Below are 21,277 nucleotides of genomic sequence, written 5' to 3' on the forward strand. Positions count from 1 at the left end.
AGAATGCGTTTTCCTGAAAACACACGAAGCATCGAAAACGTGTTTCGACCAAAATTTTCTTTATTATGCAGATTCTGCCAATAACGGTCTGTTGCGTTACAATTTTTAAGACAGAAAACTCTAGTTTCAAGAAAAAATCGTACTTTCAGGCATTATACTGATCCTTCCTCTATTGACTCAAAGTGTTAAAAATTTGATCTGAGGTCATACAAAACTATTGCAATTGGCGGAGGTCTGCATTTTCAAACCAATATTCTCCGGCTATCTCCGCTATCAAAATTTTTTCTCCGCCAATAACGGATTTGTTCCATAGTTTTTCACGCTCTATCGTCTCGAGCAAGTTTTATTCGCTCACCATAGAAACTCAGGCGTCCGCTGTTAGAAGATTTTAGATATTCTGACAATTTACCATCAGCGAACCGCCGAGTTATGAAAGAGGACAACCACAACTTTCGGGGATGGAAAGAGCCGGAAAAACTGTGGAACGAATCCGTTATTGGCGGAGAAAAAAAATTTGATAGCGGAGACAGGCCGAGGCTGTAAAGGACCAATTCAAAAAAATATACCCTTAACGAAACTAAAACAAAGAGAAATTTGATCGAAACACGTTTTCGATGCCTCGTGTGCTTTGAGCTTTAAATGCTGCTACTTCGGAAACAACTCGGTGATACTCGCAAACTCAATCGTTTATTGGCAAGCAAATTGCTTCAGTAACTTTTTTCCAACAAGTGTTTTCCACCCTGACTTCAGCTTTGATATACAAATTCTACACTTTGTGAAAGGACAGTTACTACAGATGCTTGTCGCTCCAAAACACGCGAGTTAGTTTGCTTTTATCACAGTATCCAATGTAATCTACTATTAAACCACTGAAAGATAAATGCTTTTTCAGGCACAAGATGTGTAGATTGTCAATCGAGGTCGCAGGCCGAGTGTGACAACACACAACGTTTGCCAAAAAAAGCATTTACAGTCGAAGAAAAATAGATTTCGGTTTTTTCCAATCCAAACGATGTTATTATTTAATCCACATGCGATTTACAAGTTATAATACATAAGTAAATATCGTAACATTGGCAATGCATGTGGGATAAATGGCATTGATTGGATTGTGTTGCCAGTTTCTTATTTTTCTTCGACTGTATAACCGATTTGCCTGCAACATTTTTCTCAAAAAAAGGCAACGAATGTTCTTCATTTCATCAGTGAGCAGAGAAAATGACTATTATTTCAGTGAACTGGGTTGATGAATTGAGATTATTTAAGCTCTTGATAACCACAATTTTTGCTTTTATTGTTTTTTTTAAAAGAATCTTGAAAGATTTTCAATTGAAATAATCAAATTTTCCTGCATATTTTTGCATATTTTGCAGCGTTCATGTTATGCTACACCCAAGACGATGCGAGTGCCGAAGGAGGTATGTACACATTTGTTATTGATTCGTTAAATGTTTACTACATTAAAATACATATTATAATAACCATATTACTATCAATTTGGGTTTTTTCTCTATGTGCTTTTTGTTTTCAATATAACCAAAATAATTATTTCATAAATGAAGATGAAATTTATTTATTATACTAAAAACATGTTTTTTATATTATAATATGCTCTGGACAAAATAAGCAGTAAATGATTAACGACAAAAAAAACAGAAATGAAATTAAAATAATGTTAACAATGAAAAAGCCATCAACAACTGGATGAGTTTAAAGGGGACATGTGGATACCCTTTTTAAATATTAAAAATAAAAACACTCAACTAGGAAGAAAATGTATTTTTTGACGTGTCTGGAGTTTGCAACCCGAGTCGAATACAAGTCAAAAAATACTTTTCATCAGAGTTGCGCCTGGAACATTTCATACCATAGGTGTTGAAAATGCTTCTCACTCGGTTGTCAGAGATGCGAGAATAGCTATTTTCGTACCTGTGAGGTATGAAAACGTCCATCACGCCTTTGTATGGACATTTTTATTTTGACGAGTGGTCAAGATTAAGCATCAAAATAACAGTGTCCAAAGAACTAAGTAGTATATTTTACTCATAGTGTTAGACTGTGCATTCAATTTAAATGAAGTGATGTGCGATTCCTATGGTATCTAAGTAAACAGGGGATGTTCGTCAATTTTTCATTATTTGTTAAAAATTGTCCGCAAATTTTGAACTTTCAGTGTTGATTGAGTCTTCAAAGAAATCGTTGGGTTACATTAACCCTGATTTTATATTCGCGATTGAGCAAAACTCATTGAACCGCGACCTTGGAAAATTCTTGTCCTTGACAACTACTAATGCTGAAGGTGTTGGAGATACTGAACTCAACTCAATAGCGCAGTGTAAAACGAGACTTTACATTGAATTATTGAATAGACAGTTGTGGGTTCGAAATTCAACCGCAACACATGTGATCTATTCATCTATTCATCTGTCCATAATAACAACATTGGATTGAATCGGTTATTTGGTTTGCGTCTCGGATGTAGTACCGATAACTTCACTGTGTTTCATGGTTGTTGTCTCGTTTGTAAATGTCATACCGTCAGCCGGGCGAAAGCCTGTGTTGTTTTTTTAAAAGGCTACCTGATAGTCACTTTGAGAACATAATAAGAAGTAATTGAGGCAATGTCAAACTTAGACACCATAGGAACGCTATGAACGAAGTGCTCTTATACTTCAATGCGAAAATGAATTAACGGTAATGTCATGCCATAACGAATTCTCGTGGGGTTCAGCGAGCAAAATATTTTATCGACTATCCCATGCGAAAGTGGACCATTATATGACAATTTACTTCATGCGAAAATGATCCATTACATAAAAAATATTATTGTCAGGTTGCTTTATGTGAATTTCTTTGTGATAATCAACTCTCGCATGGGATAGACAATACACCAGAATACGTTGGATGTTTCTACGTAATTCATTACAAATGATCATGAGTCTGTCATACTCGCAAGCTCACAAGTGTGTTTTCGAGTGTTTTCACCTTCGGCTTCTATCACAAAATTGTTACTTCATGAAATGAATTACTTTCGCACCATCTAACGTAATCTACTATTAACATTGAAAACCAAAGGAAAAACAGTCAAACGAGTAAAGAGAGAAACATTTTTGAATTAAAAAAAAATTAAAAATGCAAAACCAACAACAACAAACATAAGAAAGTTTTCCATCATTTCTAATGGCTTAGTAAAAATTGATTTTTTATTTGAAATATTTAAAGTAATCTGCCGGAATAACCGATTTATATCTTCGTCACACTTTTTTGTTGCCTACCAGTACACGTTTTTCTTTTAATTTGAAATCACCAGAAAAATATTTACTGAATTTATCATTTTATTTGCAAATTTAATTTTGATTTACTGATTTTCATTATATAATCGTTGAATTCGTATGGTTGTTTATATTTAGTTTAAAACATTTTTTTACTCACTAAAATCATGTCTTCCGTTGACGTTATTCAGTATTATTACAGTTTTTACGATTTTTGGCATAAAAACCTAAAAATCTTAAAAACAAAGCAAAAATCATGTAGAGAAGAGGATATCTTGATCCAATAATTCGAATAAAATTAGAAATTCAATAATCGCAGATTTTGTGTCGATGACAATTAAACCTAGGATGGTGCTTTTTACTGCATAGCCTCAAAATGTTTTATCCCAACAAATGCAACAAAACTAAACAAATTCTAAATCAGAATACATCAGACTGCGAGTGTATTACTCCGTTGGTTGACACGTTTCGTTTTATCGACGTAGAAATGAGAAACAATGTCCGAATCGACACATCTCGAATTTGGGAAACCATTTTTTTTATCCTCAAACTGTCAATACTTAAGCTAGAAACAAAGAAATAAGTCAATTGCGAGGTTGTGATGAAAATAAGGTGTGCAAGTGTCACAAATTAGAGGTGACTTCACATCATATATCAGTGGCATATAAATTTGTTGTACTATCTCATTTCCACCGATTTGAATATCGTCAAAGCTTTCAGGTTTGAAATAAGAAAACGAATGACTTTAACTTAACCTTTAACAGACAGACATCATTCTGCCTGTGCATGATTATCGAGGCTTTGCTACTTTAGTTAATCTAAATGCTCAAATGAAAGTCAATATATTACTACATTAGTTTCAACATGTTCAAAAAACAGTTAAGCACTGAGGCTATTCATCTTAAACCAACCATCTTACCTATGCGTCAAGGAGGAGCTAGTTGATAGTTCTTCGGTTAAGTTTCTCTGTTGGTTAAACGTAACAGACAGCAAAATAAGAGGTTTTTCGGGTGCAAATGTGGAAAGACTTCTCCGTAGCTTATTATGACTGTGTTGGCTTGTGAAAGATATACACAGCTCGAAACAATTTTAAAAAGATGCCGTGGAAGCCAACGTATTTCATTGTTTTAATCGAAAAAATATTTATATGTTTGCATCAGAACGCGTAAATGGGCACACTCTGTGCATGATCTTTTTAAAGTGTCGTATCCGTATAGATTGGTTAAGGCGGTCCTTAAAAAAAACAAACAAGTCTTCACAAAAATGATCCGCACAATTTACGCAATAAATCCAGAAATCGAAATCGTAGCAGGTAACAGTGCAGTTAGAGAATTTATACGAACCGTCAATCGTAGTTCAATTCATTCTGTTCATTTCACATGCGATATTGACGTTACTCAACATACACATACGTATACATACTGCTCTCTTGTGGTAACGTATGTGGAATGTATGAAGTGGATTGGATTGAAACGAGTCTATGTGAAGGTTATGTGATTTAAAGCACCGTCTTAACCACTCTCAATTATCTGGTCTCTGGATTAAACTCTATCGTTGCTTTTCAATGTTGAATGTGTAAATGTCTAAACTGGCAAACTCTACTCACAAATGATTCAACGTCTATTCTAAGAATTTGAACAATCTCAACTAAAATGCATAAAGTATTTATCTGTTAATCACGCGGTAAATGCGCCAACAATTCAAATATGTGGCGTTTAATATTTTGAATTATAAGACGCACTTATAGTGTGAAAATTCAGTTAAAATTTGATAGGAATACCCCATTTAGTTCTTCATTTGTTGCGTTTTCTTTAGTTGATTAAATTAAATCCTCATCACCAACTCCACACAACGAACAAGCAAAATAATTAAAAATTTATTTAAACAATTTTCCGTTGATTAAAATAATAAAATTTTGACATAAAGGCGAAATAATCTACCGTGTGGAGTTACCCGACTGTGAGCAGATTACACTAATCTACCTGGAGAATAGCGATGCTGACTATCGTAAGTCATGCAAGCCAATCTGAAAAAAACGTTTTTTTTATTATCAACTTTTTTCATATTAAAAAATAAAAATCAAAAACAAAAGATCAGTTGCCTTTAGTAGAGAATTAAATTAATTTTTCATTTTCATTTTTTTAATTTTTTCTTTTTCGAATTTTTGTTGATTGACATGGATATTAGTGAACAAAATTTACATTTTTCTTTTGTTTAATGGAAACATATTGAAGACATAATCTAGTTACTAGTAGTTGAACACAAGAATATACACAAATTTTTATTGAATGGAAAATGGAAAGAGTGTTTTTGCTTCCTTTTCTGGAGGAAGCGCAAACGGATAGAGAGAATGAAAATTTTCTCAAAAATCGGATGCAACAAAAAACACAGAAATTTTTCGTTTTCTTTTTTTTATTTTGTTAAAACCGAAACAGAACAAAAAAAAATAGTTTGAATGACTTAACATTGACATAATTTTGGTCTTGGCTTGTGTTTTTATGATGTCCCTTTGAGCTTTAATTTGTTTCAATTTGCAATTATTCAGTTTTTGATTATATTAAATCAATATCATCACAGTGCCAGTTATAATCGTTGCAATCCGTCGACTGTATTAAACAAATTTGTATAACTCGTCATTTAGCAAAAACTTAAAATCAGAAAAACATTTTTCGTTTCAAAGATTCATTTATTTGATAATACGATCTATTGTCGTAGTTCCATTCAGAGCAGGGCATATTTTCGTGAAATAGACTCTTGAAAATTCTTAAAATTCCTGGAAATTTTCGAAATTTCTGAAAAGTTTCGGAAAAATTTCCTGAAAATATGCCCTGATCCAGACGTTTTCGTCTTCAGCATGTTTAATTTTATCGTTTGCATTCATTATGGTGTTTGCATGCGTGAACGAACTCACATTAGAGTAAGTGAGGACGCTGCGCCGATGTTATCACAAATGAATGTGAACAGTAAAATGACTTATTGAAGACCGGCTGAAAGACAAAACAAAATTGAGACATTTTATTTGTCTGTAACTGTATCGTATGTCCGACATTGTCTGTGGAATAATTCTACTTCACATCATCGTTGCTGTATTTGCTGAAGAGTAGATTTTACTATCTGCTCATTTAGTTCTATGCACAAAACCGATTAAACGTAAAAGATCAATGTTGCAACATTTAAACTATTTTCACTCCATATTCAAAACTCACTCTCTCATGGTCTCGTCATGCAAAGTCGAACAAAAAGCTTCGTAGAAAAACACATTTTATTACGGCATCGTAGAAAGCTGAAATTAGTTTACCGTTGATAGAGAACAATAGAATAAAAAAGCGAAGCAGCTACATGACATATGCAACCATTACTAATTTGTACGACACATCACAATTAGATCCACTGTCGCCGATGAAATTGACGAAGGTCGACATAAGTTTACTGTTATTACTGCCGGATGAGACTTTCAATACTATAATACCCACAGGTAGACTGCCGATTTAGTTAAGATAGTTCTAGTTCCAAAATGGATCGCGTGTTTTTAACTGATCATTGAGCAATTTGGCATTAAACATTTAGATGCTAGCCGAGAGCTATTATACATTACGATTCGTCAACATTGAGTACAAAGAAAATCACGCACTGAAACAGGAAAGGGCGTTTCTTTTATCAGTTTACACCATAAAGCTACAACGTCGTAAATTTTCGTTTAATTTTTCTTTTTAAGTTTTTCTTTTGGTTTTTTTTCTATTTTTGATATACAGTGTACGAGATGAGATTGTTTTTCTCACTAGATGATTTTGCCAATTCGTTTGGTGTAGGGGATCGTGACCTGACAGCACACATCTTGTGAGAAAAACTCCATTTCGTTGCGTGTGTCGCAATCAGTTCTATTTTTTGTAATTTAGTTACGAAATGAATCTCAGGGAATTTACACATTTCGTGATAAAATCCGAATAGCTTCACTTCAGTTCGGTGTTGAAAACAATATCTCATTTTAGCACTAGTGCCGCAAAAAACTCCGTGTTGACACTATATATATAACATTATATATGACACAAGAAAATTACTGTTCTCGTAACCAAATTACAAAAACCTATTTTATTGAGTCACGAATTTAAGTATTTAAGTAACAGATTTTGTATTGTTTTTGTACTGTTCGTGTGTGTGTGTGTATACCACCTTTACTGTAAATAATTGATCAAAACAAATTGTATGTAGACAAAATCCCCTTTTCGATTAACACGAGCACAAACTTTTTATTGTAAGTTAACCTCAGTTATATGGTCGGATAAACTCGGTGTAATAAACAGTAACAGGTGTATTAAATGACTTGGCGTCATGAAATATAAGGAAACATTAAAATAAAGAAAAATAAACTAAATGCAAAAATGGCAAGTTTTGTCTTGTCATAAATGTGCGATAATTAATAGGGAATTATACGATACCTTACTACAAAAAAATGAAACGCTTACAAACCACTAAAAGGTGACGGGCGAGCCTTTTTCACGCCTAGTAATTAACCAGAAATTATACGACAATTTACATCTCATTTCCCTATTCGATTGTGTCACATTTTTCCAGATTTTTACATCTTAGAGGATTTTTAGATCTTACTGAAATCTTAAAATTACTGCAGCGTTGATGGAAACTATCATTCAACATCGTTAAAATTGATACGGGCACGATGGTGTCATTAATTGATTCGACGTTATAGTATTCCCCTGATATATTAATGAGATTATCACCCAGTCTTCGGTGTAATAACTGGGCAAACTATTGTTCATCGAACGCCAAGGATGCTCATTTTGTTCCATTGACACTTTAGTTTGAACTCAAGCAGTCATTGGAAAAACATTTGGAATGAAAATCCATAGTCCGAATTTCGTCAACATACTACCAAGTACAACGGAACGATAGTCTAGATAAAATTAGGTTCTTGTTAATGACACTTATCCATATAAGATGGGAAATGCTGGGTTACATCTACAATTTCCCAGTAAAAAAATATTTCATTAAGGAAAAGAAGACCTGGCGAGGTCAACCACTAAGCAAAAACATCCAGACCATTTGCTCATTGTATCCGAGTGACTTAGAATAGAAACAACGTATCGATACTTTTAACTTGTTATATCTATTTAAATGTTGAAATCGTATTATTTTTTGTCTAAATAAACACAATGTGTCGCTGTTGATAGGCGAGCCATTGTAATGAGGGATTGTTGAACGAACGTTCAAGAAACGTTGAAAAAATAAAAAACCGAAAAATGTCATCAAACTAATGTGTTGGCATGTAGGCGAATTGTATTAAAATTTAAAAAAAAAGTGGAAGACAAATAGCCTACAATGTTTAATTAAAATTGTGTGTGGAAAGCAATTAATATTGCTGCTGTCTCGATGGGACTTTACTTCTACCAATAAATTTATTTAAAAAAATAAAAAATAATTTTATAAAATAAAATAAATTATTAATCCGACCGACAACGCATCAACAAACATCACATTTTTTATTTATTTTTTATTTTATAATAAAAAAAATGTTTCGTTTTGCTTATCATATGGTTTGATTTGGCTTAATGAATTTTTTTACTCAAATAAAATTTAGTTGGTTTTTTCCATAGGATTTTTTCGATCTATATTTTAATTGTGGTATGCTTAAGACTTTTCTTAGTATTTAAACATAATATTTAACTCGAAAACACTTTAACATAAAACACAAATTAATGTAAACTTAACCAGAAAAGACATTGACTACAAAAACCGCTTTCCACTTTGGTTCAATTTTGAATGAACCGAGAACAAAATATGTGAAATATCACCGCTATAACTGACGGTTATTAAAAAATCTTATCTAACAAGTTCAAATGCCAAAGCTTTTATCAATAGAAGATGTATCGCAATGGAATCATCTAATCTACTACTATCGTTGTTGAAAACTATCGCATAAGTGATACAAAATCTTTTATTTCATTAGTTTTAGCGAACATTTTGCTACATAAGAATCTTAAGATAAGATAACATTAACCAGAGCTTATCAATCATTTTTGTCGTCGCTGATGAGTGGTTCATTTGCTCAAACTTCTAATTAACCATTCACAGACGATAATATTGTCGAATCTTTTCTTCTTCTGATTGAAGCATTTTTAATAGACCGATGTAATTCAATAGTTCGAACACCCATGCTGTTAGATAGACCACATTAATCGATATTTATTAAGACGACAGCTTAATTTTCTAGTTGTCTAGCCGACTATAGTCGTCTGCAAAACGTATGAGTCTATTAATTAGCTGGTTACAGTTAAAATTGTAGTCAACTTTTATACAGACTTTTTACTTTCTACTATAAATTGACTAGTTAAATGCAGCAAGGGGACATGTTACATTAGCGAATTATAGAAAAATAAGTTTCATTCAATTAACTCCGCTTCCAATAATAAGGTGGCGATGTCAACAGACGCTTTCTGTTTGATAGTTTTGCTTGAGCCCACTCGGAATGAGTGAAATTTCCATTTTCTTTTAATTCGCTAATGTGACATATCCCCTTGTTGCATATAACTATTGAAATATCAACACGGTTTCGCATTTATCTGAAACTCATTACAATGTTACACACGCATCATCCAGGCTTGCTATTTTTTTGTATATTGCTTAATGATAAATTTATGATGAAAACGTTCATTCGACAAGGTATTGTTGGGTTCGTTGTTGATGTTTTCGGTGAAAGAGCAAATTCGGTGCGCTTCAAATAAATGGTACACTAACTGAGTCTCTTAAAGAGAACTGTAAAGAATTTGCGGGACGTGAAAGTCTACAATAGTCTCGATGTGTGGAAGCAATAACTCAACAATACCTACTACATGTTTTTTTTTCTATATAGCTTTTAGTGTGTTCATAATTATTGCAATTTATTCAATTAATAATTTTTCTTACATAATTTTTACTTGTTCTATGTTTCGAAACTATTTTTTACTCAATTTGTCGTTACTTTTATTTGTACATAAAATTAGTTTGTTCATTTTAATAAACGATCAAAAATAAAATGATTTTTTGCGACAATTTTGTCCATTAAAAGTTAAATAAAATATTTAAGGCTGTGCTCTGCATTACATACCGTCAAAATTTATTGATAATACATCACGTATTTCGACAAAAAACGATCCTGCAAAGCTAAGGCTTGGTATTTGACAACAATTTTGAACTACAATTGACGGAAAGTGAAAAATGAATGAAGTACTAGATTTTTATGTTTTGGATTTTTTTTAATACGCAGGCAAGACTAGACACAAGTTGGTGAAACTACGTAAATAATACTCTTTCTAGCTCATGCTCAAAGGCTTTTTCAATGAGAGATTTAAAGCACATCCCAGAAGCGAGTTTTAGAAACGAGATCACTAAAATAATATGCGTTAAGAACAACGTTTCGTTTATGGTGTGCCGAAAATAAGCGACGAAGTCGTAACAAACAAAATCTATAGTTCACCATCTGTTAACCGGAATATTCAATCCGTGACTAATGTACAAAATCTCGTCTAGGGTGGCTGTTTTTGTGCAAACACGAATCGTTTTAGATTATGAACAAGTCTGAATCACCCGCAAGACGTGATCGAAAGTAAGGTCACAAGTTGTATATAGTCCAATTTCAATGACACCAACGAAGAAGGGGAAATAGTCTGTTAACCCCAGAATGAATAAATTGTGCAAAGTGGTGGTTCTTCTGGAGCTTTGACATGATTTCAATTTTTTATTTATTTTGCATCAAAAATTCGACTGAAATGAGTCATTATGTTATGGGATATGTAATGTGGATCAGAGCCTGAATTAAAGTTCGAAATGAAGAACAACCGAAATGAACAACTAAATCAAATAGTTCACATCGAAAGTGGTATACAAAATTACTGATATTTTCCATTTGTTCTATCTTATTATTGCAGCATCTGAAGAAAATGTTCTATCTTATGAAGCCGTTCAACGGCTTTCCATCAACTATACACGACCAGTGATCATATTAGGACCGCTGAAGGATCGAATCAATGACGACTTAATTTCTGAATTTCCAGACAAATTCGGATCGTGTGTGCCACGTAAGTTGTCCATAGAATTTTACTGCTTACCAACAAACCCGATAAAATTAAGAGAATTTCGATCCCGATGTGTTTGATTAAACTGTTGAAGCGACGTATACACTCGTAAAGTGTGTATTGCGCTATTAGCCTTCATAGACGACTTGAATTGAAAGGTTTTTTGAAGGCGAATCTGACTTGAGTTTCCAAATGCAGTGATCATTTTTCGGATCATGCGATTAAATTGCTGAGTTTTGCTCAAATTTAATTATCTGATTCATCACTTATAGACACAACCCGACCGAAACGAGACTATGAAATGGATGGACGCGATTACCACTTTGTTGCTTCCCGGGAACAAATGGAAAAAGACATACAAAATCATTTGTTCATTGAAGCTGGACAGTATAATGACAATTTGTATGGCACGTCCGTAGCTAGTGTTAAAGAAGTGGCAGAAAAAGTAAGTACCTCGTTCTGTACCATTAAAATCTCTATTTCGGTGTACTTATATCAGTACGGAGAACAAGGGATAACAAAGTTTTCTGTTAGAAAAAAAAATAAGAAAAAAAAAAGTTTCCTTCGAGCCGGATTTGAACCAGCGACCTATGGATTTCTACATTTTTGTTCTACAGTCCACCGCTCTACCAACTGAGCTATCGAAGGTTGTAACAGACAACGCGTACGCATTAAACCAATTTTGCTTTTCAAATCATAAATTTACAACGTAACCACGACAATGCCCTACTAATCTGATATACTTTCACCTTTTGCATATCACCAATGATGAAGTGAATTGCAGAATTAAAAGAAAAAAAGATTAAAAAATCCAATCTAATCGTAGCCTACTTGAAGGCGATTTTTTTTTGTTATGAAAACTAATGTTTGTTTTGTCTTATCAAATTTACAGGGAAAACATTGTATTCTGGATGTGTCAGGCAATGCTATTAAACGATTACAAGTTGCTCAATTGTATCCAATTGCAATATTTATCAAGCCAAAATCTGTCGATTCAGTGATGTAAGTTGATGCTGACAATGAAACGTTTGGTGTTGAATAATAAATTATTGACTCTTGTTCATTTTAGGGAAATGAATCGACGAATGACCGAAGAACAGGGCAAGAAAACATTTGAACGGGCTTTGAAAATGGAACAAGAATTCGGAGAATATTTTACAGGTAAATTTGACACATTAGCTGATTGTGTTTCTGTGGGTTAATAAAGGTATACTGTACCAATACACCCTAGAAAGAAAATTAATTTGAGGATATAAACGCTTTCCCATCCCGGCTCAGCACGTATTCCAAAGCCGTACTCTCTACAAAGCAACATAATTTCATAAATTTTCCATACAAATTGATTACAATCACATTTCATGTCTACGACAGTTTTTCTAGATCTGATAAGACACATATTGATATTATGCTGAGCGCAGGTCCTCGGATTTTTTTTGTTCAATTTTGCTGCTGCACGTGACATTTTTTGTTATCAAAATTATTCTAGCAATTGGCGAGGCGTGTTGTCTAACTTGAAAATTGTCAGTGTACTGTGACGAACACTCACACGATAAAAAGAAATCGGAAATCCATGTCTTGTTAATGTAAGCTAATACAGATGGTATGAAGTTAGGGTGGACCTAAGAATCTTTTGAAATAATAAACAGTCTTGCCATAATTCGATTATATTTACTGACAATGATGGAATGGCAATGTTGGTTTAGCGTTCCTTAGAATTTGAAAATTTTTAGGTGCTACCTTCATCTTTGATAACATATGAGACGCTCTTAGACCCCGTATTGCGTCAAATATTACGTTCCAGACTCCATACAAGATTTTGCGAATAATGCACCAGAAAGTCGGAACAGCTCTAAAACTAGAATTGCAGTCATCCCCGTTCAGACAACGATTCATCCGTTTTGTTGACAGTTCGCTCATTTGGAGAGAGAACTGGGCTCAATTTTGTTTCATAAAAGGAGGCAAAACAGGACGTCAACGGAAATCTTTTTCTAAACGAAGGTGACTGCGAATTTATACCGACGCGAGAGAGACTGTTTTCTTTTGTTAACTGTCAAACTTGGCATAAGAACAAAAGAAAAAAAAGGAATTAGGTCTCTTTCGCGTGACTATGTGAAGCTACAGGTAGTCTTACCATACCTATCATCAATTTCCCTATTTCTACTTGCGTACAAGGGCATTTTCATGCCATGAATAAATTTCTGTGATTTTGTTTTAATCTTAAATCAAACCATTTTTTTCCAGCTGTTGTACAAGGCGATACCATTGAGGAATTGTACTCGAAAGCAAAGAATGTAATTTGGTCACAATCAGGTCCATCAATATGGGTCCCATCCAAAGAGTCTCTATGACCAGCGGCTAGTACAACATGGACACTGCCACCTCGTGTTCGAGCAAGACCGGTCTCTCGAACCGGTTACAATCACTAAAGATAAGCCACTGGAGTTATTGGATTATTTATTTATTATACTGGTAGCCAAGAAACTAATTTTACATTTTGTTTAAAGAAAAAGAAGAAGAAGAAGAAAAAAGGGAAAAAAAACTTAGAACGCCACCGACACAATTTCTTTTTTGGGGGGGATTTGTATTATCCTGGAGCTCGTTCTCTTTATTATTTTTTGTTAAAATTGTTTAGTCATGGCAGTTGTTCGTATTTTTGCAAAACAAAAAAATTAATAGAAAGAAATCGTGTTAGCCGTATAAGGAAATGTTACTCGATTTATATGATGATCCTGGTTTTATGATTTGTTTTTCTCGCATTTCGAGAACTTAAGATTTTTTTTACCATCAAAAAAGTTGATTGATATTAAGCGTTCACATTGGACCTTGTCCGCAATTCTCTTCATTCGTTCAGGTCTTTCTTACTAACATCTCAACTCGAGGACTCATCTTACTGAATCCCCATTTTTTGCTGAATATTTAAATTTCCAAAACATTGAAAGCGATGTCGAGTCGTTGCACAATTTTTTTCCTCTCTCATGATCATTTCAGAGCAAAACAACACGAGAATTCCAAATTTCCATTTAGTCCTAGTCCAATGACGCCATTAAATTAAAAAAACAAAAAATTTATTTTTTACTCAGACTCGTGTTTTACAATGCTTAAATAACTAGCAGTGCATTGTAAAACACATGCCTGGCACCATAAGTCATTTTAATGTTTACACAAAGAAAGTAGTAAGGCTAACTGGTTAACTGGAGTTTACTTAGATACGAAAGTTTGTTTTGTTGTGAATGTAACTTAAAGATTTTGTTTCCGACCCATTTCTGAGTTCGTGTGATCTGATGGGACCATCAGGATATTTAAATTTCCTAATTTTCATTCAACAGTTTACTAGCAATCAATATTTCTCTCTATTCATCTTAGTTCGTTGTATTTGCCAAACTTCTGCCATCATCTGGGGATTCATTTGTTACATTCGTTAATTCGTTACGCCATACTCGATATTAGTGTGATAGCGAACGAACCGAATGATCGAATGAATGAATAAAAGGAACGGATAGTGTTAGAAACTTCCGACGAAGCCAAATGTAGCCAAAAAATACATGAGGCTGTTATGAGCCCGCTCCATTGCTGTTCATTTGGCAAGTTTTTTATTGGGTAGTGGTGGCGACGACAAATAAATGAAACCACAATTCTTACAACATTCGCGCATTTTCGATAGATTTTTTACTCTTTGAGTTGATCTTGTCAATTTTGTTAGGAACCTTTTGTATCAATCTATTGCCATATCTACCACAGAGATTTACTGTGAGGGTTGACGCACTTCTTGACCTGAATGGACCAAAAGTGTTGCGTGATACCCCTAATCAATGTACTGCCTACATTTTGTAAACGTTTATCGAATACCCAGCCAAAAATGTTTTCAAATTCTAAACGGATTAACAGAATCGTAAACATGTCAAATTTAACGAACCGTTTAAGGTTCTACATCTACACACACACTCTTCGTTATTTTCAATTTGTACTGTTAATATATAATGGGAAAATTGACAAATTTTCCTAATATTTCAACAATTTACAACAGAAATTGTAAGAGTGGATCATTGATCAATCAGAACGCAGCTCACCTTGCCGTGATATACATTAATTGATTCTATTCAAGAATATGGTCTGGAAGAGTGACAGTATTCGAGTACTTTCATTCTATCTGGATTCTTTCGTTTCAACTCCAAACAACTGTAAAATGGCAAATGAATCCCACTCTGACCATCAAATCTGGTACTTCCTTCATTTAATATTATTGCCTTGTGATTGATGCAAAATCTTTTACTTCATCACTTTGCTAACATTATATAAGAGAACAATAGCCGTTTATCGCCTGTTATACCGAACAAATGAGATCACAGTAAACCTAAATTTAAAATCAAAGAAAAGATTTAGCTGAAAATGGATCAACATCCCCTAAATGTATCAAATTATGTTTGTTAATGTTCACTGTACCAGCATAGCTATAGCTAATAAAATTTAGTTTTTGTTCGCTACTGTACGATATAACAAATATAGAAAAGGGAGTTTTAGAGACACGGTACATGTGGTGCGGTTATACAATTTTGATAGCGTTATTGTTATAGACATTTACGATAAGATATTTACGCTAAAAATGTAGATGAAAAGCGAAATCATGTAACGTTACGTTCATTGCCTTGTACATAAATTCCCATCATTTCTCTTCATTAACTGATACTTAATATAATGCAAAAGAAACCAAAACGAAAACAAAAACACAGAAATCGAAAGTGACCGTTCATTAAGCGATCTTAGATGCGACAAGAAAATAAAAACCAAGGCCACAGGCCAGTGGTAGCGATGCGAAATGTCTTTTGTATGAAAATGAAATAAATTTTTGTGTTTCGTTTTGTTATGGTCGTTGGTGACCGTTTGTAAATTATGAATAGACAAACAATGTTAAGTGAATCACTAGCTCAAACGACACAAAGCCAACAATTTTATGCAACATTGTTATAAAGCATAATTCGTGGCACCAGACGCTCTCTTCAACAAAAAAATTCACTCTGGTCGTACGCATTTGACACGAATTTTTGTTCCCTACCCTGTGGCAGAGAATAAATCATTTCGGTGTGCACATCTAGCAACAGCTGGTTTTGTATCAGCTAATAAATATTGTAACGTTGGTTTAATTTGAGTTTATCTTGCTGTTCTCTCTCTATATATACGCATGTGTGTGTGTGACTGGCAACAAACGATAAATGCAGATCGTACTAACAACGAAGTAGACACCAGCTGAAACAAAACCAGTTGCTGTTAGTTGTGCACAATGAAATTATTCAGAAGATATAGAACGTCGACATTTTCCCGGTAGACTCATGAATTTAGGTTGTTAATATTGACCGCGAAGACCCTCCTGGCATCTGTTTGCTACAAATTTCACAATTTTTTGTTTAAATAGGTACTCTTGACTAACCTTGTTGTCATTTAAATCAAGAAGCGTAATATACTTCGGGTCGCCAATAAATGACGTCAACAGATTTTCAAACAAACTCTCTTCCAGAGCCTATTTTTGAGATTTTTTTTTTGCGAAGACTGCGAGAATTTACATTAGAAAATTCTCGAGTCTTGTGATTCCAAGTATTTTCGAGAATTTAAATTCTTGAAATTTTTTAATTCAACAACTTTCAAGAATCAATTTCACGAACACTCATCCAAACTTCCACTCTTCTTTAAATTGGACGACACTTTATATGTACGTTCTTTGTTTTTTAATTTTTTTAAAATGAAATTTCTATTGATAAATCGTGATATCAATTTTACTGGGAAAATGACGTCGTTTAATATTGAATCTATGATTCAAATGATAATGCATAGAAGGTCATGGACTTGACAATTCCGATTTTTCGTCCAGATCGTATGACTGAATTTACTAATACGATGTCGCCTTTACCAGCTACTCACTTCATTATATCAAAAATATATATTCAACTGACTCAATCGCAATATAAAATTCCATTTGACGCTTTAAGATTTTTGTGGTAAGGAGAGTAAAATGAAAATCACATTCAAAAAACAAAATAAATTTACAAAATGATAAAAAAGATGTTAAAACGTAAACTATAAATCAAAGAAAAAAATGGGAAAATGAAGTGGGAACCATAAACAGCATTACAATCCATTATATTATAGAAGGATCACCATTTCTTTCTTTCTTTTTTGAGAAATGTTATTATTTATAGAGGAAAAAGAAAATTTATTAAATTGAATTTAAAGGATAATAAAAAGAAAAAAATTCATTAAATAAAAAGTTTAGAAAAATTTAATTAAAAAGAAATAACAAAAAAAAACTTGTAAAACCAATTGCTATTTAATAATTATTTATGAAGAAAAATGAACAATATTAAAAAAATACAAAAAAAAATCTAAATAAAAACCAGTCGTTAAATTTAAATTTAGATAAAAAAGAAGAAGAAAACTTAAGTATTTAGACATAATAACAATGAAGGGGCAATTATATTTGTTTATTAGTAAAAGTGTAATGGAAAAAAATTCGTATAAATATTACTACACTCTCTCTTCAAATTAACATTTAAAACAAAGTTGTAGTAAAAACCAACCTTTTTAACATAATAAAATCTCTCGAATCTCCTCCTCTCTTCCCCTGAAATAATATACAAAAAAATCATCTAAAATATAAATAAGAAACCCCCATCTCTCTCCCCCCATGGAACAAAACACAAAATTAATTAATAGTAAAACAAAGAATTAAAAAAAAACAGTCGTCGCTTAGTATCTCTTCTGATTAATGTCAAATAAAAATTAATTAATAAAAAAAATAATTAAATTTAAATAAACAAAAAAAATATTTAAAAAACAAAAAAATTATAAAAAGTAAGTAATTTTGAGCGATATATTTAATTAATTCCCCCTTTTTTCGCATTATAACACAATGTGGATATTTTACTAACTTGAAAAAAATTAATGAAAACAAATGTTTACTAATATTTAAAAATTATTCAAATTGCACATAACATGAAAAGAAAGTAAAAATATAAAAAAAAAAAACAAAAAAATGGTTTAAAAGAGAAAATAAATTTAATAAAAAGATGTTCGTCTTGGGATAATGAATATAAACAAAAAAAAAATTAAAATTTGCATAAACACACGTTAAATTGAAATAAAATATTTGAGATGAAAATAAGAAGAAAAAAATGTAAAAAAAAATTAAACAAAAAATTTTGAAATAATAAAAAAAAGAAAAAAAATTTTTCACAACCGCGAATGATTATGATATTGCAAAATTGATTGTTGTTAACTATTATACACTATTATTGAATTGAAAGTTATATATTATTAAATGATATAAATTAGAAAGTGAAGAGGAAAAAACAAACAAACAAATTGATCAAATAAAGGAAATCCAATATAAAATTCGCTGCTGGTTTTTCTTTCTAAACAGATATCGACACCTAAAGTATCTGGGAATTTACCATACTAACAACCTCAACCGACCCATGATTGTACGAGAATGTATCAAGATGGCATATAAAATCGCTTATTCATTGCTGTCATTTTTACGGGAACATAGTCTCCCCCTCGAACTGCTCTTGAAAATATATGAAAGCACAATCGCACCAGTGGCAACGTATGGCCTGAAAGCATCGGCAATGACGCGTCGCAACAGAATTTCACTGACAAACATGGAACGGCAAATACTGCGAATCCTATCCGATACCGCGAGTGACAAGCCTTCGCAAATACAACCGAAACTGATGCTGCGGAACAAAACGATAGTCAAAAGGGTCATGGTGCATCGTCGATATCATCGACACATTGAGCGTCGCCCACCAAATCACATTCTTTGCGTGGCACGAAGATTCAAAATCAATCGAAAATTCAAAGTCGGTCGTCCCTGCTACATTTGGGAAGGCACTCTACTCAAAGAAACCACAAAAACAAGAACGAATCACCTGTTGAATGAAATAGTCAATGACGAATTCAACATGAATGATGTTGATCAGATCTTCTATGACGGAACGATTTCGGAGGAAGAGGATTGATTGCCATTTTCAGTTTGTATACAACTTACTATTAATTAAACTTTATTCAAGCAAATCAGTGTTTTGGTGAATCTCTCAGGAGATCTAAACATGATCCGATTTTCTTTCGAATTACGCCAATTGAGGGTCAGCTCTTTGTGTGATTGTCCTTTACCACTTACCTGGTTGGCATAGCGTAATGTAGGAGGCATAGCAATTGAAATACATTGCTTGCTGGGTATAGTGAAGTCGGAGTCGGAGTTGGTTTTTCTTTCTAAACAGACATTTAGGTTTCATCTCACGGGTGGGTCAGGTCACTTGACTGATTAAATTGTCAAAAGAGCAATCTTTTATTTTAACTTCAGAATTCCTTTCTCTAAACTAGGCCCCCAACTTTTAAGTGGGTCAGGTCCATTGACTGACTAAATTTTTCAATAGTTTGCCGTCTTACTTTTATTACCTGGTGTTTTTACGATCACAAAATTATAGTTAGATGCAAGAATGATCTATTTGCTACATCATTAATTGTGCATCTCATTTATTTTCGGTAGGTCCTATTGGCAGGCGCCTGCCAATAGCCAGATATTATTATAATGACTATTGGCAGGCGCCTGCCAATAGTCAAAATATTATTAAAATGACTATTGGCAGGCGCCTGCCAATAGTGAAAGTATTATTAAAGTGACTATTGGCAGGCGCCTGCCAATAGCGAGATATTATTATAATGACTATTGGCAGGCGCCTGCGAATAGTCCAGAATATTAAAATACACTATTCGCAGGCGGAGAGGTGTAGGATGTCGAGAATATTAGATTAGTTGGCGCGGCGCCAACTAATCTAATATTCTCGACATCCTACACCTCTCCGCCTGCGAATAGTGTATTTTAATATTCTGGACTATTCAAATTTACAGCTCAATAATTTCTAATATTTCTCAGCAATCTATATGTTAATTAGCTTTTGAGAATTGCATAGAAAAGTTTATTAAATAAATTTTCTCCAGATGTAATCGCCTATTCTATGAAATGATGTGGACATTACAAAAGGTTAGAGATGACCCATTGGCACCTTGAATTTTTCTGCTAGTACTTTTTGTCTATGTGCGTTATTCGTCATCTCATCATATTATGAAGTGACTATTCGCACAATGTATGTACATACGAATAGCCTCTTCTTCGCTATTCGCACATTCTGAGGAAGTGACCTTTGGTCAAGGTCCAACAAAATGACGAAATGAGGCGTATTTCGTCAAAGGATAAATTCAGTAAAAAAACGAACACCTTCATCATTCAATTTGTAGGAGGATGAATTCAGTTGATCAATCAGAATACAGAAACCTTCCTTATTCAAGTTGAAAAAGTATGAATTCAGTACCAAACTCATTCTGTACACAGTTTGTAAACGGATGAGTAAATTTGGAACAAACCAAACTCTTACCTTTTACAGTTAGTAGAAGGATGAATTCAGTTGAAACAAATCAAACTCTTTCCTTACACAGTTTGTAGGAGAATTAAAAACCAAACTCTTTATTGACACTGTGTGTAGAAGGATGGATTCAGTAGAAACAAGCCAAACTCCTTCCTCACACAAATTGTAGAAGGATGAATTCAGTAGTAGGAAACCAAACTCCTTCCTCACACAAATTGTAGAAGGATGGATTCAGTTGGAACAAATCAAACTCGTTCCTTACACAGTTTGTAGGAGAATGAAAAAAACCAAACTCTTTATTTACACTGTTTGTAGAAGGATGAATTCAGTAGGAACAAACCGAACTCCTTCCTCGCACAAATTGTAGAGGGACGAATTTAGTAGGAACAAAGCAAACTCCTTCCTCACACAAATTGTAGAAGGATGAATTCGGTAGGAACAAACCAAAGTCCTTCCTTACACAGTTTGTAGAAGGATGAATTCAGTTGGAAGTTGGAACAAACCGAACAACACCTTTACTCAG

The 21,277-nt window shown here is 33.3% G+C and overlaps 1 protein-coding gene and 1 non-coding gene across 10 annotated transcripts in view; one reads left to right on the forward strand and one right to left on the reverse strand.

Annotated features, from left to right (window-relative positions):
* The window catches only part of LOC119068231 (disks large 1 tumor suppressor protein), a 97,303-nt gene extending 81,928 nt beyond the window's left edge, over positions 1–15,375 (forward strand). For 5 of the 9 annotated variants that reach the window (XM_037171744.1, XM_037171740.1, XM_037171741.1 and 2 more), the window contains 7 exons: positions 1,374–1,418; positions 5,199–5,279; positions 11,192–11,341; positions 11,611–11,783; positions 12,231–12,340; positions 12,408–12,499; positions 13,580–15,375. In XM_037171744.1, coding sequence (XP_037027639.1) covers positions 1,374–1,418; positions 5,199–5,279; positions 11,192–11,341; positions 11,611–11,783; positions 12,231–12,340; positions 12,408–12,499; positions 13,580–13,686 — 758 coding nt within the window. In that variant the 3' untranslated portion in view covers positions 13,687–15,375. The remainder of the gene's footprint in view (positions 1–1,373; positions 1,419–5,198; positions 5,280–11,191; positions 11,342–11,610; positions 11,784–12,230; positions 12,341–12,407; positions 12,500–13,579) is intronic. The other 4 variants (XM_037171745.1, XM_037171742.1, XM_037171743.1 and 1 more) reach the window with 1 other exon arrangement.
* On the reverse strand, positions 11,899–11,986 carry Trnay-gua. The gene is given in 2 exon segments: positions 11,899–11,934; positions 11,950–11,986. It is a non-coding gene; the product is annotated as a tRNA-Tyr (tRNA).
* Positions 15,376–21,277: the final 5,902 nt, after the last annotated feature.

The sequence above is a fragment of the Bradysia coprophila genome (genome assembly GCF_014529535.1).
Source record: "Bradysia coprophila strain Holo2 chromosome X unlocalized genomic scaffold, BU_Bcop_v1 contig_173, whole genome shotgun sequence".
Lineage (NCBI taxonomy): Eukaryota > Metazoa > Arthropoda > Insecta > Diptera > Sciaridae > Bradysia > Bradysia coprophila.